This window comes from Peromyscus maniculatus, chromosome 19 (assembly GCF_049852395.1).
Source record: "Peromyscus maniculatus bairdii isolate BWxNUB_F1_BW_parent chromosome 19, HU_Pman_BW_mat_3.1, whole genome shotgun sequence".
Classification (NCBI taxonomy): domain Eukaryota; kingdom Metazoa; phylum Chordata; class Mammalia; order Rodentia; family Cricetidae; genus Peromyscus; species Peromyscus maniculatus.
This window is the reverse complement of record NC_134870.1, coordinates 56412459-56439695: the sequence shown is the minus strand read 5'-3', so window position 1 is coordinate 56439695 and position 27237 is coordinate 56412459. Positions and strand designations below refer to the sequence as shown.

At 48.0% G+C, this 27237-nt stretch overlaps 1 protein-coding gene across 2 annotated transcripts in view; it reads left to right on the top strand.

The window, feature by feature from the left end:
- The window catches only part of Alpk2 (alpha kinase 2), a 136108-nt gene extending 111399 nt beyond the window's left edge, over positions 1–24709 (top strand). For both annotated transcript variants that reach the window (XM_042263725.2, XM_042263726.2), the window contains exons 11-13: positions 3736–3953; positions 10019–10067; positions 23939–24709. In XM_042263725.2, coding sequence (XP_042119659.1) covers positions 3736–3953; positions 10019–10067; positions 23939–24158 — 487 coding nt within the window. In that variant the 3' untranslated portion in view covers positions 24159–24709. The remainder of the gene's footprint in view (positions 1–3735; positions 3954–10018; positions 10068–23938) is intronic.
- Positions 24710–27237: the final 2528 nt, after the last annotated feature.

The following is a 27237-nucleotide window of genomic DNA, read 5'->3' as shown; positions in this document are numbered from 1 at the left end:
TGCTCCCCGTTACTCAGAAACCCTTCCCCTTGGGTGCTAGGATATAGTAGAACGTCCAGTACCTTCTACCAAGAAGCACTTGACGCGTGTCTAGGTCAAGGGGATTCGGCAGCAACTTCAGCAAAACTAATACGCTGCTTTCCTGTTCAGCACTAAGACAGTAGCTGGGATGAGTTCGATTTCATGATGTAGGAACTTGCCCGTCCATAGTCTTTCTTGTTCTCTTTATGGTGGCGTGCACCTTTAATCTCAGCACTTGGGAGGCAGAGGCAGGGTGGATCTCTGTAAGTTCGGAGCCAGCCTGGTCTACAGTGTGAGTTCCAGGTCAGCCAGGGCTACACACAGAGAAACCCTGTCTCACCAAGAAAATAAAAATAAAAATAAATTTTAAAAAAAGGAAAAGAAAAGAAAGAATTGTATCTATTGGGAGGCAAGAACTATCCATAACTAAGCAATGTTGAGGGCCAAGTGTATGCATAATTAATCCTCTATCTCCGCTTCTGCAAGGTGAGCCAGGGTTGTTATTGCTGTCACCCCTGAGGATGTGACCTGGTTCCTGCGGCTGCTCCAGGGTGCAGCCACATCCTAGCGGATGATTGACCTATCTAGGGTGCGGTCTGTCTTGGGAGGTTTTGCTGTTTGTGGAATCCAGGGGTTGGGAGGATGGTTGGTCTCTGTGGCTTCAACCTTGACCTGAGATGAGACAGGTTAGGTGGGCAGGCACTCCTTAAGTGTTGAACATGTCTAGGCAAAATCCAGCAGGACTCTAGCCCAAAAGGAAGGAGTCAGAAAGAAGGAAGGTACGGCTGCCAGGCTTTCAGCCTGCTTTTGGTTATCTTGTGGCCCCAAATGGGGAGTCAATGCTTTCATGGTCTTTTTTTTATTATTACATTTTTATGAAGTGCGTGCGTGCGTGCGTGCGTGCGTGCGTGCGTGTGTGTGTGTGTGTATGTGTGTGTGTGTTACAGTGAACGTATGGAGATCAGAGGACAACATGTAGGAAAGGATTCTCCCCTATGACCGTGCGGGTCCTGGGTATTGAACTCGGGTCATCAGGCTTGGCAGCAAGTGCCTTGCCCAGGGAACATCTCACTGAGCCACATAAGCGGTGTCGACGTGTGCCTGTTGTAAAAACAAAGCCATGGTGTCCTACCACAGGGGAGACGAGTTTTGTGCAGCTTGAGTCGTGTGCTGCTTGGGGACCTTTAAAAGGAAAAGAAGGCACAATGAATTCCAGGATGGGTATCACTCGGAAGGGTGAGTGCAGTTAGGGAGTGAGAGCTTAATTAATTTCATCCATATCCACCAAACAGGACACAGCCCTAAAGACAGATGAGGAGGACATTTTTCTATCAAAAACTGTTTCTCCTTTCTTACAATAGAAGAAGTTGTGACTATATGAGTGATTATAGCATATGGAAGGGTTAGTATTCTCTGAAGGATGTCTAGGCCAGATAATCACAAACCTAAATCTGAGAACTCTGCATCAAGGATGAATACATGTGTGCCCTGAGCTGGCCCTGCACACACACACACACACACACACCCCATGAGATGACCGTGTTTACTTCCAGAAATGGGCCCCCGAAGCTGTTTTCTTTGTAGGGAGTTTTAGGGATCTGAAGACAAAACACTCCATACCCCCTGCAGTTTTTGTTTTCGAATTCATGAATATCAATGGCATCACATTGTCTATGCAAACGGCTCCAACTGGGCAGAGACCAGGCTAATTGAGGTTGTGAGTAATGCCCAGACTTTGTTCTGGCTCCCCAAAGGCTATAGAATTAATAAGAACCCAGACAAACCTCAGGTCCTTTTCTTTGGTGGGTAATTGGCCTGGAGCAGTCTTCAGGAGCTTCCCCGAGTCTTGCACACGTGACATATCATGATAGCCAGACAAAGGCTTGATGAGCAACCTGGTGCTTTTTAGGGATTTGCAGGGGGGCCACGGCTCCAAGTGTGCCCCTCCCATCTGACGGCCCCAGACACCTCTTTAACAAGACACAAAGGCTGCCATCCTAAGTTGGCAAAGAATGCTTTAAGAGCCTTTCACTGGCTCCTCCTTCCACCTGGAAGGTTCTCCCCTAAGGTACCCTCATGGCGGCCCCCAGCTTTCCGCAGGTCCCACTCAAATGTCCTCTCTTAACAAGCAAAGCCTTCTGAGTTCCAATAAAATGACAGCTCCTTCCCCACCCTGGCGCAGTCTCCTCAGCACGGCGTTAGACTTCCACCTGACATTGAGCACATGCATTTAGTCACAGCCTGTTACCCCCATTTACATGTAAGTTTCGTGGGGGGGGGGGGCGGGAGGGGGAGCGGCAGATGAATGGGAAAAAGAATAAACAGGAAAGGACATGACTGTTTCCGGGTATGGTGGGGGAGAAAGTTTATTGTAGATAAAAGGGAGAATGTCGGCAGGGACAGGGACATCCGGGAGAGTCCAGAGTGGACATGACCCTGAGCTGAGCCATCCGGGAGAGGAGGAGGGGAGGGTAGAGAGGAGAACCAGGTGCAGCAGTCAGGAGGCCAAAGGTACAAAAAGGGGCGGCCAGGTAACCAAAATGTCTGGACTATATAGGGAAGAGCCTCCGGGGGAAGGGCAGCCCAGCCCCTGGGGAGGTGGGTGGGTAGGGAGCAGGCTAGGCCAGCTGTACCCTGTAACAGGTAGGCACTGAGGGATGCTAGGAGAACCTGGCGGCCAGGTCCGCTTCGTTCGATGTGTTAAACGGACACCTCAGCCATTTGTCCTGGGTTTGAAACTTAACAGCAGGGCCTTTGTTATTTTTATTTTTATTAGTGTGTGTGTGTGTGTGTGTGTGTGTGTGTGTGTGTGTGTGTGTGTGTGTGTTTGTGAAAGAAAGTGTTAATACATGGAAGCCACTGAAGATGACTGTTTGCTTACTGAATGAAGAATAGATAGGTAAGGGATAGATGGATGGATCGGTGATAGTTACTGATCCAATGGATTACTGAGATAAAATGATAGAGCCTGACTTTGTGGCTCAGGCCTGTAATCTCAGCACTGGAGGCTGAGAGAGGAAGAGCTAGAATTGCAGGCTAGTTTAGGCCAGGCTATCTAGTGAGACCTTATTCATTCATTCATTCATTCATTCATTCATTTAAAAGGGGGAGAGGTGCTGGAGAAATAGCTCGGCAGTTAAGAGCACTGACTGCTCTTCCGAAGGACCTGGGTTCTGCTCCCAATTCACACATGGTGGCTCACAACCTTCTGTAACTCCAGTTCCTGGGAATCTGATACCATCTTCTGGCCTCTGTGGGCACCATGCACACATGTGGTATACATGCATGCAGGCAAAACATCCATACACATAAAATAAATTTTAAAAAAATGGAAGCAAAGCCAAAGCTGGACATGGTGGTTCATGCTTTTAGTCCCAGCACTTGGGAGGCAGGGGCAAGCCAATCTCTATGAATTCCAAGCCAGCCTGTTCAATATAGCAAGTTCCAGACCAGCCAGGGCTGTAGAGTAAGACAATGTCTCAAACAAAACAAAACACAATGATATTAAAAGTAATCATGGAAAGGAGTCTCAAACCAATTTTAGAAGCAAAGTAGAAATGAGTCTTCTGGTTCATTAAATAATAATCGAGAGCACTGCAAAAATATAAAATAAAATATGGAGTGGATCCTGAATTGACTGTGTGCCCTGCTCGTCCGGACACTTGTGTTCCCACCTGAGAATGTGACGTGTGACCATGTCCTCCTCCCCAACAGGATCATCCCTATTTTCCTCATCCATCGGCCCGAGAACAACATCCCTTACGCCACAGTGGAAGAGGAGCTAATTGGAGAATTCGTGAAGTACTCCATCCGCGATGGGAAGGAAATCAACTTCCTCAGAAGGGACTCGGAGGCTGGTCAGAAGTGCTGTACCTTCCAGCACTGGATATACCAGAAAACCAGTGGCTGCCTCCTGGTCACGGACATGCAGGGTGAGCAGAACAGACCCCCGGCTCTGGGGATGCTGTGGGCCCTGGGGTGTTCCTAAAGGTAGGAGGATGGAAAGGAAGGGAAGCAAAGAGGAGGAAAGCTGTGCTGGGTACCAATAAGCATCTTCTCCTCAAGATGCTATTCATGTCCAATTGGAAATGAAGCTGGGCAATGGATGATTGGCCGAATGAAGTAATAAAATTTATCTCAGTAACTACCAGCCATGCCTTCCACTATAAAAGGTGAAGGCTGGCTTCATTGTTACATGCCAAAATTCAGTACATATGGTAGTCCGCGTGTATCCCATGAGTAAGTTGAGACGTAGTATTTACTTCCCAATAAATGAAAGCGTCACTGTAACCTTTAGATCTTAGGCTCTCCTGAGGAATTTGCAGTGTGCTTTCCATGTGCAGACAAATTTTAAGGAATACTGCTTCTTATAGGAAGTGGGTGTGTCATAATCAGGGTTCTTCCTGGAACAGACCAGAGACCAGTATATCTGGGTATCCTCAGGGGTTTGGCTCCAGGACCTCTGGGGATACCCACTTCTCTAGATGCCCAGGCCTCTTGTATAAAATGGCATTGTGTTTGTATGTAACCTCTGCATATTCTTCTACATATTTTGATCCACCTCTAGCTGACTGCTAACACCTAATACAATGTCAATGCCCTCTAAGAGTCACGTGCTACATTGGTCTGTACATGCTCAATGTAGATTCAATTTTCTAAAAGTATTTTCAGTCCCCACTTCTTTTAAGTTGGATCTGAGGATACAAAACCCACTGATGTGGAGGAAAAACCAGAGAGCTGCTGTCTTGAGTACATACAGCTCATCTGAGAAAGAAGCCCAGAAAACAGCGGTAGAAGACCGAGGAAGGGCAGGCAGTCAGTAGCACATGGGCAAACACTCAGTTTCTACCCATGGGCAACTGTACTCTGCTGGAAGCCAGCACTGAGCACACTTCCCAGAATTCTCTGCCACGGATTGGGGGAGCAGGAGTGATTAGCTCCCGTTAACACCAGCCAAATCCTGCTCATGGTGGGGCATCGATTCCCCTGTACTCAACTCCTGTTACATTGGCAAAGCAAAGTTTTCAGGCAAAGTGGTACCCACAGGTGGAACCAGGCAGAAAGGACAATGGTGAGCTACCCACAGCTTCTGCCTATACATTTTCTTGTTTCTTTTTATTTCCAAATAATGCTGATGAGAGACATCTGGACTATGTCATTTGATGACTACAAGGCAGTGTCGCATACAAGGTACTAAACTGTAGTGGGAGTCTCCAGGGTTTCCTTCCTGACACTGTCACTTCCTAGCCGTCAGCCTTTGGGCCAATGATGTACCTTTCCAAGCTCCAAGTTTTCCATATACGGTTGTCTTGAGGATTAAATGATATGGTAAGAGGCTTATTGCAGCATTGCTGAGTGATAAAATGTTCCCTGTTTTTTTTTTTTTTTTTTTTAAACCTCCTCATTCTGAAGTAATAGATGCATAAGAACTTATAAAAATATAAACCAGGCATGGTGGCACATACCTGTAACCCTAGTGCTTGGAGGCAAAGCAGGAGGATGGGTCCAGGCCAGCCTGGGCTAGAGACTTTGTGTTAGTCAGTGTTCTCTAGAGGGACAGAACCAGAAGGATAAATATAGGTAGACACACACACACACACACACACACACACACACACACACACACACACACACACATACACACACATTATATTTATATATACATTGTAGAATGTATTCATTCAGCTTGTGTTAGAATAGTACAGCAGTTGTCTCACACCTGAGAGGGGAGAACCCGATGGCTCCTCGGCGCTTGAGCCGGGGTGCTCAGCATTCGGAATGGTCCCCCAGTGGCTGACTCCCCCTGGAGAGGCCGACAACCTACAGCGGTTGCTGCATCCACAGGGCCCAGTGCCCGTGCAGTCCCTGTCTGCTGCCCAAACCCTGGACAGCTCCTGAAGCCGCTGGCCTTTAGTCCCCTCGGAAAAGCCTGGAAACACTGGTTCTGCTCTCAAGGAGGGAAGAGCAGCAGCAGGGTGAATCAACTTGGCCACAAGAGGCCAAGGAGCGCAAAGGCAAAGTACCTTCCTCCTGCCTCACCCTTTAGTGAGCTGATAACAGAAGGTGTGGCCCAGGGTCCGGGTGGGTCATCCCACATCAGTTAAGGCAGTTAGGCCAGTTCTTCAGTTAATGATCTCTACTCAGATGATTCTTTCTGTTTGCTTGTTTTGTTTCTTTGAGACAAGGTTTCTCTGTGTAGCTTTGGTGCCTGTCCTGGAACTCACTCTGTAGACCAGACTGGCCTCGAACTCACAGAGATCTCTCCTGCCTCTGCCTCACAAGTTCTGGGATTACTCAGATGATTCTAATGGCAATGTTGACATTAAAACCATCCGTTACGAGAGAGAGAGAGAGAGAGAGAGAGAGAGAGAGAGAGAGAGAGAGAGACAGAGACAGAGAGAGAGACAGAGAGAGACAGAGAGACACACAGAGACAGGCAGAGAGATAGAGACACAGAGAGAAACAAAGGCACAGAGACAGACAAAAGACAGACAGACAGAATCTGCAAAAATGTACGGAGAAGTGCCCACATACCCTTTATGGAGTTTTGTTTAATGATCACAGCTCATGTAACTGCTGCACATTATCAAAGCTAGAAGGTGAACACTGACCCAGCAGAGTGACTGACTCCAGGAAGGACTAGATTTCCCCAGCTCTTGCATGTATTCACTTTTCTATGATTTTCATTTATTCCTCACGATAACCCTGTGTAGAATATGTTCTGTTCCCATTTTACAGATGGAAAAGCTCAGGGCGTGAGCAGTGGCTTAGCTACTGCCAATCAGCTAATAATTGTAGAGGGATCCAAGACCCCAACCTGCATGTTCAGATTCTGGATATTGCACTTTCTGCACAAGACGACAAACTAACGAATTCGCAGTCGATTCACTCCCCAGGCTTTTCAAGTGTCCCCCGATGTTAAAAGGTTCTGATGTGTGAATATCTTCTACAGGGCTCTGAGGGACTCCTGGGAGTCTGTCCCCTCCCAGGAATATGACTTCACACACACACACACACAAACACACACACACACACACACACACACACACACACACACACACACACACACTTTCTGAACAGACAGCTATTCGTTTCATTCAGATTCCAGCTGTACAATTGCTCCCCCCAAGCCGTCACCTTCAGAGTTAATTTTGCATTAAATGTATTTTGGCTACTGAAAAACAGCACCCTGGAGCTTCACGCTCAGCTGGTTTTGCTTCCAGGCACTAGTAAACAACTGCAGTGGAATATTACATCTCTCCGTAAATGACGTGTGTGCTTGGATGTGTTGGCCCAGTGCTTCAAAACAGGGTTTATTTACTGTCTGCTGCTTGGAAAAAAGCCTCTTCATTGCCATGCCACTGTGGTGCCAGCTCACACATCATTCTTTAAGCAATGTCTCGCCTTTGTACACCCCACAATTAAAAGTAAAAGAGACAGCCGGGTGGCGGTGGCGCACGCCTTTAATCCCAGCACTTGAGAGGCAGAGCCAGGTGGATCTCTGTGAGTTCGAGGCCAGCCTAGGCTACCAAGTGAGTTCCAGGAAAGGCGCAAAGCTACACAGAGAGACCCTGTCTCGAAAAACCAAAAAAAAAAAAAAAAAAAAAAAAAGAGACAAAAACCGGATGCAATTGTCACCTTACCTGGGTGCATTTATTTGTTGATAGAAGTTTGATGGGACTGTAGGTTTGTGGGGTCAGAGGTGGGTTTGTGACTTGGAGTTAAGACCTGAGACCTGTTGGGACCACTAAGCTTTCTAAGGAGCCATCCCCAAGAAGACCGCAAACTCAGATTCTGAGAATAGACTCCTGCCCTTCCTCCCACTAGAAACAACCCATAGGCCACTCAGCCTCACCTCAGTTTGCCAGTTGCCCATCAAATTGAAAGGAATGCCATCCAGTGATTGTTGAAAACCTTTGTTGAATTGCTGACAAATAATTACAACAAGTGATGAAACTAGACTTCTGGGAAATTCTCCATCTTTGCCCCCCCTCTCATTTCCCCAGAGGCACTCTAGGATCTCTCTCTCTCTCTCTCTCTCTCTCTCTCTCTCTCTCTCTCTCTCTCTCTCTCTCTCTCTCTCTCTCTCACACACACACACACACACACACACACACACACACACACACACTACATATCCAGCTTCTAGGTGAGTTCTGGGAACTCAGATCAGCCCTCATGATTGCACGCTGAACCCAGCACCCTGACCCCGACACCCTACTTTTCTAAACCAAAAATGATAGCTGCCAACTGTGAGAGCAAGGGAGGACACAGCCCACGTTCAAGCACCTGTTGCCAAATGACTTTAAAAAATTGAACCTTACTGGAACCTAGAGCTGTGGTATTTAGACAGGACTTTCCATGGAAAAAGATGTCCAAAGGGGCCTTTGCAATTTGGCGTCTTTTAAAAATGATTGGACTTCCTACAATAAAGTAATGTCGAGCAGGCCTTCATATGCTTGGGTTATTAGTAGCTTTGGAAGAATGAGATGACTCAGCTTTTAAAATGGTCACTGGGATCTCCAAAGTGCCATATGTAGCTCACAGGTGCGTGTACAAAGGCTGGGCTTATTGCTACTGGGTGACTCATTAGTCTGAATAGCAACATGGCGGCTTTGTTGCCATACTCTGAGTGGACACTGGTGAACCGAGCATTCTGCCTTCAGCTTATCTTCCCTGGGCCTCTGGGATGGAGAGCCGCAGAACCAGGTTGTCATCCAATCCTGTCCCAGAGTTGGCTTTAGAGAGACTGGGAGCCTTCTTCCATACCCCAGACTCGTTTGTCACCTACCTGACCGCTCCATAGCCAAGTTACCTGCTTGGTGGCAGGGATCTTCACTGCTTACAGCCCAGCTTATAGAGGGCCAGAGTCATAAATATGTCAGAAGTGTCCAACAGGTCCCCACTGGATTGCGTAGATGGGGTGCACTGAGGTAGGGCAAATGCCCAGAGCCACCATCCTAGAAAGTCAGAAGCAGAAAGAGTACCTGGAGAGAGCCAGAAGATGCTAGAAAGGCCCAGGGACCTCTATACTCTGGGCATGAGAACTGATGCTCTTCCTAATTGCTAGCCTGAGCGAGGTTAAGGATGCTGGCTGAGGCTGGGGCAGAGGGGAAGTGGGCAGTCCTTTACTGGAGTGGGATGCTCACCTTCCTCATGCTGGAAGAGAAGGTTGTTTATTTTCCCTGCATTTCTGGCTCCCTAGCTGCTTTCCAGCTGTCCTTTCTGGGAGCACAAAAAGTATCAAAAAGGGTCCTGTGTGCCTGGGGCTTTTTGGGGAGCCAGAGTGGGAGACTCAGTAGCCATTATACTGTTTTGGATTTGGTATGTCCCATCACGACCATGGTTCCATGAATGAGGTTATTAAGAGTCTTAAATGGCTGGGCCATGGATTCCAAATGTCACTGTCCCCAGGCCAATGGCTGAAAGTCTACTTATAACTTGTGAATGTTTCCTAGGATCTGTAAATTCTCCAGCCAATAGATAGGAAGATATCTGAGTAGAAATGAGAAATTACGTATGTGGAGTTTGGCTTTGAGTATGTTGCCTTGAACTTGCTTATTGTTGCGATTAGCCATGGCAAGTCCATGCACGCGTCCTTCTATTTAAGAGTTTCCACTTTCAATGAGGAACAGGGGACCAGACCTAAGTCCACGAGACATCATTTCTTGGGAGAAAACTCATGGGGAAAGTGCCAAGTCTCAAATTCATCAGCAAGCTTCTGAGTCCCTCCTCCATCCTGGGGCAAAGCTAAGCCTGCAAGAGGCCTGCTTTGGGGTCCTGCTGCCCTCCCCATCATTACCTGCCACAGCAGGGAGGGGCAGGTCAGAGGGACTGTAAGTCTCCTGAGGCTCTGGGGGTTGGAACTGGGAGGAAAGTACACGTAGACCCAGGAAGGCGATAAGCTGGTCCTGTCTGGCCCGGGAGAGTTCCTGACCAATTCTTTCTGTGCCTCTCCTAGCAACTCAAACTCTGTCATTGCTCTCTCCTTCCGCAGGTGTGGGAATGAAGTTAACGGACGTTGGCATAGCAACACTAGCCAAAGGGTGAGTAGGAAAAAAAACGAAATAGGTGTCATTTCCCATTGGGCTTCCGGCAAGCGCGGCTTGGCTCGTGCGGACGAGTGGGTTTCTTGTCTTTACTGTGGATGACAAATGGCCTTGGGAATGAATTCAATTCAGTTCTTTTACTTACATAAAATATGTATGGACTTTGTTCTCAGAGGGGAACACATTGGCTTCCTAACTTTGAAGCAAACAAGAATGCTTGCAAACACATTTCCAGACTAACTACGCACGGGAGTGTCGTGGTGAGAAAATAGTCTGGCATCGCTGGGATGTCTTTCAACTCAGATCCCCCAGTTTCTACACTTATCATCGTCTATATTGAAAGTGTTTGTTGCTTTGGTTTTTGCAATTGGGAACAATAAGTTTTACATGTGTATTTTTAGTTCATCCCCCCCCCCCCCCCCCCCCGCCAAAAAAAAAATCCTCTGGGTGGTTCACGGGCACGAGAGATTAGTACGGGAGCTCAGAGGCGTTCAGACACCCGTGACTGGGTGAATCCTGTCTTTGCTGCTGTTGGGTTTGTTCCCCTGGCTGAGCGTAAGGACGATGGCTGGCTCAGTTGCCCGCTCAGGCGATACTGTGACCATTAACCAGGCTGTTAACAAATTGTCCTATTTTGCTGCTTTGCCTGGGCCCCTTTGAAGAGAAAGTGGCTGTTCATATTTCTTCAAAAATATTTTTAGACATATTCTCTTTCTGCTAGAGAGAGAGAGAGAGAGAGAGAGAGAGAGAGAGAGAGAGAGAGAGAAGGAGGGAGGGAGGGAAGAGGGAGGGAAGGAGGGAGTGTGTATGTACACACACATCCACGGCACCATGCACATGTCGAGGTGTGAAACCTCTCCTGAATGTGGGAGGTGCCCTTCCAGGCAGATTAAGGGGGAGAACACAAGCTAAGTTCCCGCGTTCATCTCTCTGCTTCCTGACTGTGGATGCAATGTGGCCAACAGCTTTACTCTTCTTCCACCCCCTACCCGAGCAGAATGCCATGATGAGCTGGACCCTTAACTGTGAGCCAGAATAACCCCTTCCTTCCATACGCTGCTTTTTGCCAAGAATTTTGCTGTAGCCATGAGAAAAGTAATAAAAACCACAGGTTTGATCATGAAATTGTGATCAGCCCAGTGCCCTCCATTTCACTGAGAACCGAGGTGCAGTTGAGATATCTCTTACCTAGGGTCTTCCTTTGGAAACTGGCTCTGTGATGACAAGTTCTTACCTTGGAACTTCCTCTCACACTCATCCCGTGGCACTGAGCTGAGCCCTGAGTGCTGTAGGCGTCAGGGCATTTGGTCATGACACTGGGCTTGTAAAAAGAAAGTGTCAGAGAAGCTATGATGTCCTGGGGGAGGCAGGAGCTTTTGAGAGACTTGGTCCAAACCTGGGCCAGGCCGTTTACCTCTGCTTCTCCTGGTGGCAGTGTGGTTCATAGCGCCATATGCCTTTGTCTGGTGAATGCGATGGCTGGGTAGGGTGTTTCCTCCTGTTGGTGCCATTTTGTGCCCGATGTCCTTAAGAGCCATTCACTTGCCGGGCGTTGGTGGCGCACGCCTTTAATCCCAGCACTTGGGAGGCAGAGCCAGGCGGATCTCTGTGAGTTCGAGGCCAGCCTGGGCTACCAAGTGAGCTCCAGGAAAGGCGCAAAGCTACACAGAGAAACCCTGTCTTGAAAAACCAAAAAAAAAAAAAAAAAAAAAAAAAAAAAGAGCCATTCACTTTAGCATCTGTCCTGGGTGTATGCTCCCATAACCCGTGATGCCCGATTTATGAAGGCCCCTGGTTGTCAGAGCAATTTCCCAACTGAGGTCTTCTCTAAAACTCACTGCTGTCTGCAGATCGAGGCAAATTCTATTTCAGTCAGACCTGGTTTGGTTTCCCATCATCCTGGGGTCACTGTGGTCTGCCGAGGATCCCCCTGGCGAATCTACCTCCAGACCCCGCCACGGGATGGGAGCCCAATGGGACTCCCTTCTCCTTACCTCAGCCTGGTGCCAGAAAACAAACAAAAAATCTTATAGCATCACTTCAAGCGGTAGTGCTCAACCTTCCTAATGCTGCAACCCTTTGATACAGTCCCTCATGTTGTGGTGACCCCCCAACCATAACATTATTTTTGTTGCTACTTCATAACTGTAAGTTTGCTACTGTTAGGAATCGTAATGTGAATATCTGATATGTGACTCCCCAAAGGGGTCGCGACCCTCATGTTGAGAACTGCTGACTTAGAACAACCTCCTACTAAATCAAAGCTGCTCAAGAAGTCCCCAATCCGAACTGAGCACCAGAGCCCCGTGATTTACGACATCTTTTGAAGCATGTCACCGGCTTCCAGGAATGAGAGCGCTCCAAATGGCACCACTCCTCCTAATTTAAGGAGAAATCTAAGCCCTCGGTTTTGTTCCCAGCTTTTATGTTACTTTTCTAGCCTGGGACAGCTGCCCAAGGCCCATTAGAGGAGCGGAGAGATGGAGCCAAGGGCAAAATGCTGCCTGTAAAGCGTTACTTATGACCGCTTTCCCACCCAAGGAGAAGTGGGAAAGGAATTCTGCAGTGCTTGAGACCTCTGAAAGGACGCTAGATCATCTTGTCCGGGTTTTAAAGTTTTCTTTAGGCGTCTGAAGAGAAGTTGCACGTTTATGACGAACTGTATTTTAGGAGCTTGGTTTGAAAAAATCGCTAAGTGGGGAACCTCTCAGAGGATGAGGGGTGTTTGGGCTTCCTTACAAATCCTTATTCTTAGAGTGAATTGTGATGACCACGCCCACCGCCTCGACTCTGGGCTTCCCTCCACCCCCACCGCTCCCCGCACCCTCCCACCCCTTCCCCACACCCCCACTCTGGAGGAGGGAGCAGAACCAGCAGGGAACTAGGGAAGGGGAGTGAGGAGGAGGGTCAGTAGCATTCTCTGCATGAAGGAGGGTGCACAGGGGGGTGTAGGCTAAGCACCCTTGATGTGGAGGGGGAGATCTCAAATGTTAGAAAGCAAGACTGATGGAAGAAATGTCCCCCTCAAAGCCAAAGCTGCAAAAGGAGTGAGGACAATGGCAGCCGACTGGTAAGGGGTTCAAGTTCAAAGACGCTCTGCAGAGAGGATGAAACATGTCCACACCGGGTGCCAGGGGACAGGAGGAAAAAAGAGGAGAGCGGCAGACTTTCAGAGCACAAGGCAGGAGCTGGGTGAATAAGGATCCATTGAACCTGGTCTCTTCATTCTGAGTAGGCTTAGCTTATTCGTGATGCAAAGGGAGAGTCGTGATGTCTGTGGAAGGCTGGTCCCTGGCAGCACTTGGCTGTAGAGAGGGGCCCTGCCATCAAATGTGGAGCTCTGGGTCGTCTAAAAACATTCCCGGGCTGAAGGGGTGAGGGGGAACCAGCTAAGCTGGTGAAGGGTTGGCCAGTGTGAGGACTTAGGCTCAATGATAAGAATTCGTATGACATATATGTGTATATGTCATATACACGGTGTCACAGTCCTCCTGGGTCATGGGTATGATTATGTCCCGAGGTGTCATCTCCCTCCAGACAGACTGGAGATCCTAACTGGCTCTTGGATTACACTTCTGAGTTGGATTTCTCAGCCACCCAGAGTTCTTTGAGAGAGACGGGGAAAGATAACCTGGTAACTGAAGATTTGGAAACTGAACCAAGACCTGCAGGGGAAACAGATCTGTGCTTGTTACCACGGGCCCCTGCAAGCATCTCTCTAGGCAATGGTGGCGTTCCCCCAGAAGAAAGTGGAAGGGTCATGCATGATTTAGCCACTAGAGGGAAGCAGAGGCTACACTCTGGGCTCGCTCGCTCGCACTCGCTCTCACGCGGCTAGATGGAAGTAAAACAAAGAGATGGGATCACCCTGAGCAGATCTTCCAGTCAGTACCTGCTGTGCCCAAATAAGATGGTTATGAGTAGCTACCTAGGACATCTCTCAGTCTGGCTGCCTGCCAGGATGGGCCTTTATACCTTCGGGAGGAAGAATAACCATGCGTAAGGATTCACGGGGTTCTCAGGCATTCCTGATATGGAAACCACATTTAAGAGACTCTCACCAGCAAGGACGCTTGGAGGCTTGTGAGGGAGCAGAGATCACCTTACATTTTCTGTCAAGAAGACATTAGAGCAGTGAACTGTGTGTGTGCTTGGGTCTCCAGGGCCCAGCAGGGCCAGACAGAACACATCTCTCCACCAGGTAGAAGTAGCATGGTGGTCCTCTGGCCCCTGCCCAGAAATCTTAACAAAAAGTGGCTTTGTCAAAAATAACCTGAGTAGGGAGCCATGGGATCCTCTTACCCCTGCCTGGAGCTCCTCCTTTATCACACCCATGACCATTTGCAGGACCCCAAGGACTCCCAGGTGAGCTCCTTGTCAATTGTCTGGTCCTATGAACAATTCAGAACACACACAAAAAAACCATACCTGGAGAATAGCCTGGTGGACTCCAGAGCACCCCCTGCTGGTGGCTGGGAGCAGGAGGGAGACAAGGGCCAGCGGGAGGGCTGGAGAGAGATCAGGGTAGATGGAGACCAGACCACAACTGTCCGGAAGAATGCCTTCAGTCCTTCGAGAAGGTCTAAACCCGGTGCAGTGTGGGACGTCAGGTGGCCGGAGGCAAAGAGAGAACGCTTGCAGTGTGCCTTCCCTCCAGCTGGAGTTGCTATCAGGGAAGGAAAAAGCCAGGAACCGTCTCCATGGAGGAGGCAGCAGGGGGCTGCCTAGCCTGAGACTCCGGGAAGAGCCATAGGGTTGGATGAGGAGGCAGGAGCTAGAGAGAGAAGACCAAACCCCAGGAAAAGGCTGACTTCGTTCTAAGGAAAATGCAGCATTCTAGCACTTGCTTGACCATAATCTGGTTTATCCTTGGGGTAAAAGTGGGAGGCTAGATCGTCCGGACAGGATGGGAAGCGAACACCACGTGACCTCAATAGTCCTGGGGAGGCGGGGCAGTGGCCAGAACTGCCTGAGTCTGTGAAGATTGGCTGCTTGAAGGTCACCTGATCGAAGAGAAGGCCCCCAGATAGACTCCCTCAGAGCCCAACTCTAGATGGTGCCGATGTGTTTTCTACAATAGCCCCAAACCCTGTAGTTCCCCATAGAAGCATATGAGTTTCCACCGTTGTCTATTGGGGGGACGACGACTCTGGGTTAAATAGTTTAAGAGGTTTTGCCAGTGTGAGATTTCATGGGGTCTTTAAAGGATGTATGTATTTGGTTGTATAAGGGAGCGGTGAGAGATTACATAGAGCTTCTCGCGGGAATTCATTATATTTCAGTCTGAAGGGGGTGGGTCAGTGGTACAGCATGAACTTAGCATGTTCAAAGCCATGTACAGAAAAAAAAATTTTTTTTTTCTCAAGGCGCCTTAGAACAAGTGGTTCCTTAGAACAGCTGTTGGGAAGTGCAGATTCCCAGGGCAAATGTCCCCAGCTCACCTCTCCTCAGAATGTCTGCTCTGGCTCAGACTGTGCCTCGGAACCCTTGCTCATGCTCTTCCCTCTGCCCGAAAGGCCCAGGGCCACCTTTCCCCTTATGAACTCTCCTGAGTGCCCGCAGACAATGTAAAAGGGATCTTTGACATGGAATCCCGCCATTTCGGGTTGATGTGTCTGTTTGCCCTACAAGATGGCAGGTTCCAGAGAAGTCATTCGGCTCCATAACCCTTCAGTGTCCCCACAGTGTCCACCACATAGCTGGTACCCACCAAAGAAAGAACCCATAAACAGGAAGCAATGAATGACGCCGATGGAGTTTCAGATAGTGTTTCCAGAATGAAAGACTCCCCAGTGGTCCTTCTGTGTAGAAGATAGCCTGACCAACTAACGAGCAAGTAAATCCCAGCTTTATTTTCAGACACACACACACACACACACACACACACACACACACACGCGCGCGCGCGCGCGCGCGCGCACGCACACCCCTAGGACTTTGTTTTGACCCTTCACTTGCATCCTCAAATTGAGTTCCTTGCCCTTGCAGCCGTTTCCTACAAATGAACACTTCCTTCAAAAAACACCACCAACCTACAAAGCACAGATGGCCTCTGGTTTGCTTCTAAAGGGGCCACCAACACGTAGAGAAACTGCTCTTTAGGTTTTTGCCTGTCTCATCCAGTGTTCCTTAAACAATCCTTCGTGTGGCCTTAGAAGCTCTGTAGCACAGCCAGACCTGGAGGTGTCTGCAGCTTTGGTCTACCAGCCCCTCTCTGGCTGTGTTTGGAGGTGGTAGCTTGCACAAGGATGATGTCAGCAGAAGATCAGAGAAGCTGGCCATAGTCACCTGCTGCTGTTTGAGTGAGTCTAAAAGTCTGCGCCAGCTCTCCACATGTTGGGAGGAGACAGGGATTCCTCTGAAGCGAGACATCAACCTCACACCGTTTCTAACACACAGTGAGTTTCATCTTTCTGTGCAGTGAGGGCAAGACTGTCGAAACTGCCTTTCGAGTTCCTTCCATGTGGAATGATATGGTGTGGTTTTATCATGTTCTTAGAACACAGGTGTCAAGAACCAAGTCTAGGCTATGTCCTCACTTACATATAAAGACCTTTCTAAAGCCACATGGGCACATGGGCATTGGAGAGTGGTTTGGACTATTAAAAAAACTTGTTAGTAACAGCACTTCAGCCCCTATCCAAACATGCTGAATCCATTTTAGCAAGTTCGGGATGCAGCTCATACCCACCACTCCCCTTAGGGGTGGAGGGGGAGGGCGGGAGGGGAAAGGCATTTGCTAATAGATGTGCTGGATGGCGCCAGCTTCAGTCGGTTTGTTGTTTCACTTCTGTCTGTTTTGAGTGGCAGGCCAGGTGATACAAAATTAACTCAGAAATGATTGTACCTGGAGATTAAAAAGCAAAGATCCAACAAGTAAAATTTAGCACAGCTAAGGTTTCAAAAACTGAAAATATGCAAAAGGGGGGGGTCTCTAATACAAAGTTCTCTATCCCACACTGCTTGATTCTTAGGCCACAGATGTAAATGTTTAAATTAACAGGAGTTCATAGCTCTGGAGGCTGGAAGCCTGAAAGGTGCCGGGAGGTGTCTTAGCTTTTGTCTTTGTTTTTTTGTTGCTGTGATAAAATACTCTGACCAAGGCCACTGAAGGGAGCAGAGGTTTGCTCTGGCTCACAGTTCAAGGGTGTATTCCATCATGACAAGGAAGCCAAGGGGATGAGGGCTGAAAGGACTGCTCTCACTTCATGCACAATCAGGATCCAAGCCTAGGGAATGGTACCTCCCATAGTGGGTAATCTTCTGACCTCAATTAATTTAAAATAACTTCCTACATGCCTGCCCAGAGGCCCTTCTCCAAGTGATTCTAGATGTCACCAAGTTGACAACCGAGATTACCTATCACAGCAGGGCTGGTTCCTTCTGGGGTCTGATTCATGCCTGTCCCCTCCCTTCTGGTGGTTGACTGCCATCCTTGATGGGTTTTGATTTGTAGATACATCACTAGAACTCTGCCTCGGACATCATTTCTTGTGTGCCTTTGTCTTTTCTCCTCTTCATATGTGAATATCAGTAATGCTGGAATCAAGGACCTGCTCTATTCCAATAGGAAGGATCTCATCCTAAGTCATTAGATCGACAATGGCCATTATTATTTACAAATAATATTGCACTCTGAGCTTCTTGGATGGACAGACTTTTTCGGTTACTATGCAAATCTGTGTGTCTAACCAAGAAAAACAGTGATGAGTTTCCACAGTGGTTTATGTGCATTGTTCATGTTGGAACGGTGTCACGAAAAGCCTAGGTCGGTAGTGTCCACCAAGCCCGAGGGCAACAGATGGTATATGTGGCTTGCAAATCAGGTCACACGCTGAGGACTGTTTCCTATTGCTTGGGTAGATGACAGCTTGGTGAAATTAGACTTGTGTCCTTTGAATACATCTGTGGTTAATTGGTCTAGAAACATACAGATGTTGCTTTATTTTTCTTCCCGGGCAAAAGCCATTTCACGGTAATGGTTGCCAGTTTGGGAGAACAACAGGACAAAGTCCAACATCCTGGTTGAGACAGAGACCAAATTTAGAGAAGGGAAGGATTCTGAATTCTGTAGATACCAGGTGGCTAAACCTGAAACACACATGCGCATCCGGAAAAGCTGTGGAAAGGTTCAGTATTGCCTGAGTCCAACTTGAAAGTGCATTCTGGTTTGAGTACACCCTCTGGGGGTTTGGGTGCTTGAAGCTTGGTCTCTCGTGAGTAAAGCTGTAGAACTATTAAAGAGGTGAGACCTGGTGGAAGGCAGACCATGGGGAAAGCAACAGGAAAAGAGTGATGTTGGTCTTATGGAATGAGGCGCCATAAACCAAGGCCACAGCACACACTTGGTCCCTTTTGTGCTTGGCCTTTTCTCTACCGTATGGCAGGGTAGCCAAGGGCTCTCACGAGGATGTTGAGGCCACAGTTAGAACCTTTAGCCACCAGAGTCATGAGCCAAATAAAGTCCTTTTCATTACAAATTACATCTGGGTAGCATTGCGTCTTTTGTGGTTATAAAAGCAAACAGAGAAACTCAGCAATGTGATGTGGGAACCCATCTGGGCTAAGATCAAAGAGCCTTGCTGGTAGGGCTGGTATCTGTTTACTTGTTCTTTGAACATTCGTAGTAAAAGCCTCCTCTGGACAGGGGTCCTGGACATAAAACATTGTCTGGGGAGAGATGGCCCCCGTGGAGAGATGTGGGTATGCACACCTAATTCTAAAATGTGGATATGCACTCCTCATTCTAAAATGTGGATATGCACTCCTCATTCTAAAATGTGGATATGCACTCCTCATTCTAAAATGTGGATCTGCTCCTCAGGAAGATATAGCGACAGGAACAGAGGATTTATTCTCACGCTGTGGAGAAGGTTCAGGGCGTTTCATGGAGTCTGCCCTACAGCATAAGCTTGCAGAACTTGGGTGCTGAGAAACATGTCCCAGACTGTGCAAGGCTGCCTTTACTGCCATGCCTGTCTGTGTGTGACACCCTAGTGTCAACTCTAGTTTCTGCTGTGTCTGTACATGCATACCTTGGGTTGTGTCCCCCAATACACACACACACACACACACACACACACACACACCACACCACACATACACACACACACCACACCACACATACACACATAAACATACACTGCACCACACACACCACACTCCCCCACACCACACACACACATACACACACACACACACATACACACCACACCACACATACACACATAAACATACACTGCACCACACACACCACACTCCCCCACACCACACACACACATACACACACACTCACACACACACATATATATACACACCACACATACACACACACACTACACACACATACACCACACACCACACACATACCACAAACATACCATACACTCACCCCACACATACAACACACACAACACACACACACACACACACACACACACACACACACACACACACACACACATCCTCATGTGGTAGGGATGAGGGATGCTCAGGCAGGCAGGAAGTGCACACAGGCTTGCATCTGACATTTTCTGGAATCTTCTGCAGAAGACAATAGGGATGTAAAGCTGATGTGCTCAGCGGTGGGATTCTCTGCTTCTGCGGCACTCGGTTGCTGCATCTTGGTTGACTTTTTCTTCCGCAAGTACATGTGCCCATTAGAAAGCAGCTGCATCTCGAGGAGGAAATGGACTCCCGGAAGCAGAGAGGAGGAGGGGCAAGCTGGAACGGTAGCACACCTGTCAGGTTGGAAGTTTCCACACCCCTAAAAGCTTAAGCCCTGGTGTGCATCACCTCGGGAAAACAGCGGAGTCTGGCCACCCATGTGTCAGGCGTGCTGACACATGGTTCCTAACAGCACATGAAAGGGGGCGGGGTCTTGAGTCACATTAGCTGTGCAGTGGCGGCGGCGTACCAGCACTGTGCTCCTCTCTGGCCTTATTGGTGAGAAAGCCTCACATGCTCACACCCTCACACCCAGTTGTGGGTGTGCCATTCATGTGTCCACATTCAGGAAAGTGCTATGTTTAGTTTAATCTGCTGTTTTTGTCTTCAAATTCGTAATACTTTGTGAGCATCTTTATGTTTGACTCTGGACTCTAAAAATCAGGTCAATAGCTCTGTATTCCAGGCATACCCTCAAGCTTGTAGGCTTGTCTGTCACGTACCGCCAATCTCCGCTTTCTCCTGCTAGAGGGCCCGACCAGTTACAGCAGTGACCATATCGATAGCTGTGACCATTCATGGCCAGGAACTGAACCTTTACTGTGTGCTATCCACTGTGCAGCTAGGCGGATATCACTCATTTTCTCATTTCAGTGGCTCACCCACCCTATAGGGTAGCTAGCTGTTCTTCTTCTTCCCATCTGAGAGCTGAGAAAATGGGCAGGTGCCTGCAAAGGCTCGGTATCCAGGCTTACTAAGCCAGCAATGAGTACTTTTCCAGCATCCATGTCACCGGGTGATTAGACACCTATCTTCCTCTCTGGACAGGAAGTCCATGGGTCCACGGCTGTGCTGGTTCACTGATGTACCTGTTGCCTCTAGCACAGTGCTTGGCTGGGTGCTCTGCGGATTAGCAAAGGAAGAAAGTTGTTGGCATTTCCTACTGTGTGTCTTTATGTGTGAGAAGTACTGACTCAGGGCAACACAAAAGTGGAGCATTAACAAGTACCGAGCAACCACAAGAAAGCACCCAGGCTTGTTTTCACCACCCTCTATGTACTGGCTTCCAGCGGCTGGGTGTCAAGTGGAGCCTACAGCCTACTGAGGCCCCAAGTCTTCTGCGGCTGCTGACAGTGTGTGTGTGTGTGTGTGTGTGTGTGTGTGTGTGCGCTCATGTAGGATGTAGCTCATGTAGGATGTAGCTTAGAGGGTGTGAACAGGAATGGGTGGGAGAAGGGAGAAGGGCATCCCATATAGAGAGCAGTGGTTCTCAAACTTCCCAAATGCTATGACCCTTTAAAACAGTGGTAGTGACTCCCCAACCATAAAATTATTCCATTGCTACTTCATAACTGTAATTTCGCTGCTGTTATGAATGATAATGTAAATATCTGATATGTGACCCTGTGGGGGGGTCATGACCCACAGGTTGAGAACCACTGATATAGACGGATTTGTCTGAGCAAACTCTTGGAAGGTACATGCATGGCCTTTCCTGAAGAAGCCAGGTCATGGGGCTAGAGACATGGCCAGCAGCAGGACTAGGGGAGGGTGAGGACTTTGTTTTTATCTTAACAGCAGTGACACTTTAAACAGGTGACCTGACTTACTTCACTCGTTACTTTTCTCATCGGTTTGACAAAAATTCCTGACTAAAGAAAAAGTAAATCGTTTGGCTCACAGTTTCAGAGGATTCAACCCATAGCTGCTTGACCAGAACATCATGGTGGTGGGAGTTACGGTAGAAGAGTGTCTTCATCTCCTACTGGACAAGAAAGAGGAATGGATGGGAAAGGACCAGGGAGGGAAGATAGGCAAGGACCTACCTCCATGACCTAGTTCCTCTAGCTAGGTCCCAACTTCCTCTAAAGCTTCCAGAACTTCCCAAAATAGCACCACTAACCAGGCAACCAAGCATTTAGAATATGAGTCTTTTGGAAGAACATTTCCTACCCAAGTTTGTAGAAGTCCTTCTCGTGAGAGTGTGCAGAATGCCTTGGTGGGAAGGGAACACGTGGACGCGAGCTGGACTGCAGAGGTAGATGTTCATATTGGCTTCAAGCCTTTAGGTGTGGAGATCCAAGTAGCTTCCAAGCCTTTAACTGGGAAATTCAAATAGCAACTAAATAAGCTCATGTGTGGTGAGAAGGAGGACCACTGGAGCATCTCAAGGGAATGCCAATCATGGGGGAATTTATGGCTGCTGAATGCATTCTTCTCGGCTCAGCAACACTTGTAAGGAATGGAGGTGGACACTGGAGTCAGCACATGGAACTCGGAGTTTGGGTGCAGCTTAATCTGCAGGATCATTTTCCCAGCTACAAAATTAGTATCTATAGTCTAACTTCCTTGTAAAATCTGCCCAGAGCCCAAGGTCCTGAGTCTGTGACAATATTCTTTCCTTCTCTTTTGTGTGTATCTGTGTATACAGTGTGTGTGTGTGTGTGTGTGTGTGTGTGTGTGTGTGTGTGTGTGTGTGTATACATGTGCATTTGGGCAGAAGCCAGAGGTTGATATCAGGTGTTCTCCCCTATTGCTCTCCACCTTATATTTTTAGACAGGGTCTCTCTCTGAACCAGGTGCTTCCCGATTGGCTAGACTGGCTGGCCAGCAAGCTCTGGGGATCCATCTAACTTCACCCCCCTTCCCAGCACTGAAGTTACAGATGTGTGCTGCCACACATGGCTTTTGACATATGTTGTAGGGATCTGAACTCAGGCCCTCACGCTTGTGTGGCAGGTTCCTTACTGACTGAGTCAAAACCCAATCCAAAGTGTTGTCAAGTCAACATCAAATCAACCATTTCCTTTTTTCCCCCTTGTAGTCCTAGGCATTGAAATTAGGGTCCATGCATGCTAGGCAAGTGCTCTACCACTGAGCGACATCCCCAACCCTTCAAACAGCTTTCCTGATGAGTCTTATTCACCTTCAAGTGGAGAGGGACACTTGGAGCCCAGTGATGTGCCATTTGAGGGGCACACTGACCTGCCATGCTTAGCATGGGAAACCATAGTCACTCAGAATTCAAGTCCTAATTGTCACAACCCAAGGTAACAGCTCCTGAGAGTCCTTTCTACAGCCAGCTAAAGACAAAAGCCCAGGTTCCTCTCCTCCTAAGGACAGGTAGGAGGTCAGGGGAGGGAGATCTGTCCTCTTAGGAAGACGAAGAGGGCTGCCTTTACATCTTGGCTTCTGCATCACCTGGCTTTGTTTCCTTGGGCCTTCCATGTCTCAGATCAAAGTCTTTCAATTATAAATTATAGGGTTTATACTAAATAATTTATCCCAGTCCCAAAGTTCCAGTATTCTTTATTCAGAATCTCTGAGTGGCGTATGATAGTATATTAGTTGGTTTTCATGTCACTCCAGCAAAATACACAACAAAACCAAGAGAAAATGGCTTATTCTGGCTCACAGAGAGTTCCCATCCAGGTTGTTGGGGAAGACAAAGACAGAGCAACTCATCACAGCCGCTGGAATGTGTGGTGCAGGCTATTCACATCATGGCAGACAGGAAGCAGCGTAAGACAGGAAGTGGGGAGGGATAATACACCCATATCTTCCACCTCCCCAGCTTCCAGTGATCTACTTCCTCCAGCTAGGCCCCACCTCCCAAAGTCTCCAGATCCTCCCCAAATAACTCAGTCCGATGAGGCTCAAACATTCCAAACATAAGCCCACGGGAGACCTTTCTGACTCCAACCACAGCCGCTGGCTTGCAAGTCCAGCCACACTCAGTAAACAGCCAAGAGAAAGGAGGCCTTTGTCTGCGCTACATCTGCCAATGACTCTTGGTTTTTTATTAGATTTACACTTTTTTTTGTTTTATTTATTTATTTATTATTTATTTTTATTTTATGTTAGTTGGTGTTTTGCCTACATGTCTGTCTGTGTGAGGGTGCCAGATCCCCTAGAACCAGAGCTATAGACAGTTGTGAGCTGCCATGTCGGTTCTGGGACTTGAACCTGGGTCCTCTGGAAGAGCAGCCAGTGCTCTTAGCCATCTCTCCAGCCCCCGCCCCTTTTTCTTTTAATTGGCAACCATGTGGCTGTTGTTACTGAAAACAGGAATAAATGTATTTTCCAGCACCATTAGTTTCTCTTTCAAATATTTCTTTTGAAACTGGTAAAATTTCTTCTTCTTCTTCTTCTTTTTTTTTTTTTTTTTTTTTACAATGGTTTCTTTTCACACCCACTTGCAGGTACAAAGGCTTCAAGGGCAACTGTTCCATGACCTTCATCGACCAGTTCAGAGCACTGCACCAGTGTAACAAGTACTGTAAAATGCTGGGCCTGAAATCCCTCCAAAACAACAGCCAGAAGTCGAAGAAAACAAGCATCGGGAAAAGCAGAGTGCAGCAGACAAGCTCGGCCCCAGCGAAGACGCCCGAGTCCGGGACCCCCACGGAAAAGAAAACCTAGCATCCCTCGTCCCTGAGTAACCAGTGACCACCCGCTGGCGGCACACAGGCTTCCAAGTGGACCTCTGCCGACACACAGGGGACAGGAACCTGCAGCCTGCAGGATGTCCCAGGCCTCCCCAGCCCGCGGTCACGGTCACTCGCAGTCTGCCCAGATGACTTTGGAATGGGTCTTTGTGACTAGCCTTGTAGGGAGACTCGTCAGCTCTATTGTCAGTCTCAAAGACAGTCCACTTGCTGTGGACACACTAGTGTTTCTACCCACCTCACGTCGTGTGTCTGTTTGTGTGTTGCACGTGGTTTGTTGTCCACGAGTTCCATGCTGCCTGGCAACCGGCCGCTGTCAAAATCCTTCCCGCTCCGTCTCCTCACCTCAGGATTTCTGGACATTTCTGAAATCATGAACTTCAAGTTGCTGTATGAGTGAATGTCACCCATGCTATTGTTGCTGGAGGTGGCTTCCCAGGGGTGAGGCCGTTTCCAAGCACTGTTCACACAGCCTGGCACAGTGTTCTGTTTCATTAAATTCATATCTAAGCAAAAAGGGTAAAAGGTGTTCACGTCGTCACAGCCACTTGTTCGTTGGGATCTGTGCTTTTTCCACATTCCTCCAAGATTTTGTAATTTAGAAGTTTCCTAACAGGTCTACCGGAGCACATAATATCTACATCTGTGTTTTCTCATCTTACAGCCGAGGTCCCATCACTTTCTAAACGTGGTCTCCCTGGGGTGCTAGTTAGGTAGGGTGTCACAGCTACAGAGATCCTGCCCCCCCCCTTACTCCTTATGGGTCTCCTCGAGGCCACACCTCCTTCCCTGTGGTATTCTGGGAAGGGCGGAAGCTATGGCGGATGTGCCTGCCGCCTTTTCGGATCGCTGCCTTTCAATAGGACACTCCTGGCTTCTTTAGCTTTACTGTCTGTTCTCCGCTGGGCCTGGCGGCAGAGACTCATCATCCTAGCTACTGAGGAGGCAGAAGCAAGAGGGTGAAAAGTTCAAGGTCAGCAGGGATAACTTGGTGAGTCTCTGCCTCAAAGAAGAAAGGGGTAAATGGGCTGGGATTATAGCTCAGTGGGGGAGCGACCGGAAGAAGGCCTTGGGTTCAATCACAACGATGGAAAACGAAACCCTCTTCTCTTCCACATGGGATATTTGATGTAAAAGGGAACACGGGTGAGATTTTTCTTTAAAAAAAGCATTTGAGGAGAAAACATTTGTCAGTCAATATCTTGTCTTTTTAAAAATAGTGTGCAGTTCTAATTTTTCTTTTGAGGTGGCTCCCCTGACTTTCTGAGGATAAAATTGTCTTTTTTTTTTCTTTTTCTCCTATGAAGGAGAATGTGGCCTGACTTATTCACAGAGATTTTAGAGATATGTATTAAACAGTGACATTCTATAAAGTTCTATAGTAGCAGAAAAGCACAGGGCATATTTTGATTGGGTCTATCTGTCTATCTATCTGTCTATCTATCTATCTATCTATCTATCTATCTATCTATCTATGTAGCAGCTATTATCTACCACATGGAATCTCTATCACCTATCTAAATTGGTCATTTACAACTTACCTTGTGTCTATAATCTATCATTCATCCATAGTAATACACACACACACACACACACACACACACACACACACACACACACACACATCTTGTTTGTCTTACCCATCAATCATGTCTCTCATCTATGTATGTGTAAGTGTGGGTGCAACCAGAACCCTCTTAACAGACCACCACTCCTTCTTGGGTAATAACTTATAATCATAAAAATATCAAAATTCATGTTTAAAACAGCGTAGAAAGGCTTGACACAGAAGCCGAAGTCATCTGGGAGCCCTCGTCTGTCCCGCATCAAAGTCTTGACTTGAGAGAGCTAGAGGATCTCTTGGTGGAACTCTCTCTGCTTCCTTTCGTGGATGCTTAGGCTTTTATTTTCAAAGCGCCTGTATTATTTATTGTAGTGTGATTTTTACCAGTTTGCAAATGTTTGGAGGCCCAGAGACAGAAGGCACCCCACAGTGAGGTTTGTCCCAGCCTCGGCTCTTGGGGATGGCCTGGTGTGACCACACGGCCACCCAGTCTCCCATTCCGTGCTAGTTTCCTTGTACAGTCAAACAACGGAGGGAGCAGGAAGCAGGCTTTCTCACACCAAGGCACAGCTCCAGGATCTCACAATACCCAACCCCATTGCTGTGGTTTTAGTTCAGCCGATTGCTGTTGATTCTCCCATAATGCAACCTCAGGAGGGCTATAAATACAACGGATGCTCCACTCAGCCAACAAACTAGGGAGGTCCAGAGAGCCCAGAGGGGCTTTTGACACCTGACAATGATCACCTACAGACATGGCTTGGCTTCCTCAAAGGCTTGGCCATGGAGTTCCGTGATGGGCAGATCATACAAACGACAGTGTTACGGGGGGGGGGGGGGGGGAAGCCCATATTTCCAACAGCAGCCTCCTCACTAATGAGAATGGCTGGGAAGTCCAGACTTCTTGCCAGTGGGCACACTATCCTGGAGAGGTCCAAAGCTGGCCACACGGACAACTGGTTTGTATTTCCTGTTATCTATTGTACCTGCGCCTCCCAGCCATGCTTCTGATGAGCTTCACCAAAGGAAAGGTTTCAATAGAATCTGATTAAAAAGAATGCCTAAAAGAGGAGCAATTATTTTCTAATTACACAGTCCTCTCTTTTCCTAATATGCATTGCATTTGTGTGTGTGTGTGTGGTGGGCATGTGTTCAGCTGGATGCAAATGGGAGGAAGTTGCCAACCACCTTGTTCTGGTTTGCTTTCTCTGTGTACTTTCTGCTCCGCTGGACCATGTGTGCCACGGGGAACAGAGCAGGGCTTCGCCTACTCACACCTACAGCTGCTGCATTGGCTTGATGAGTTTTTAAAAAACCAGAGAGGCGTCCAGTCCTCTTCTGTCACTGTGGCAGATCTGCTTGTTCTAAGATCAAAGCTGGGAAGCAGGATGGCAGCCAGTTCCAGCCACAGGATCGGACGACCCTTCCAATACTATTTTAGTAAACGTTAACACTAACCATGCCAACTAGTCATGATTTTCCAAAAATC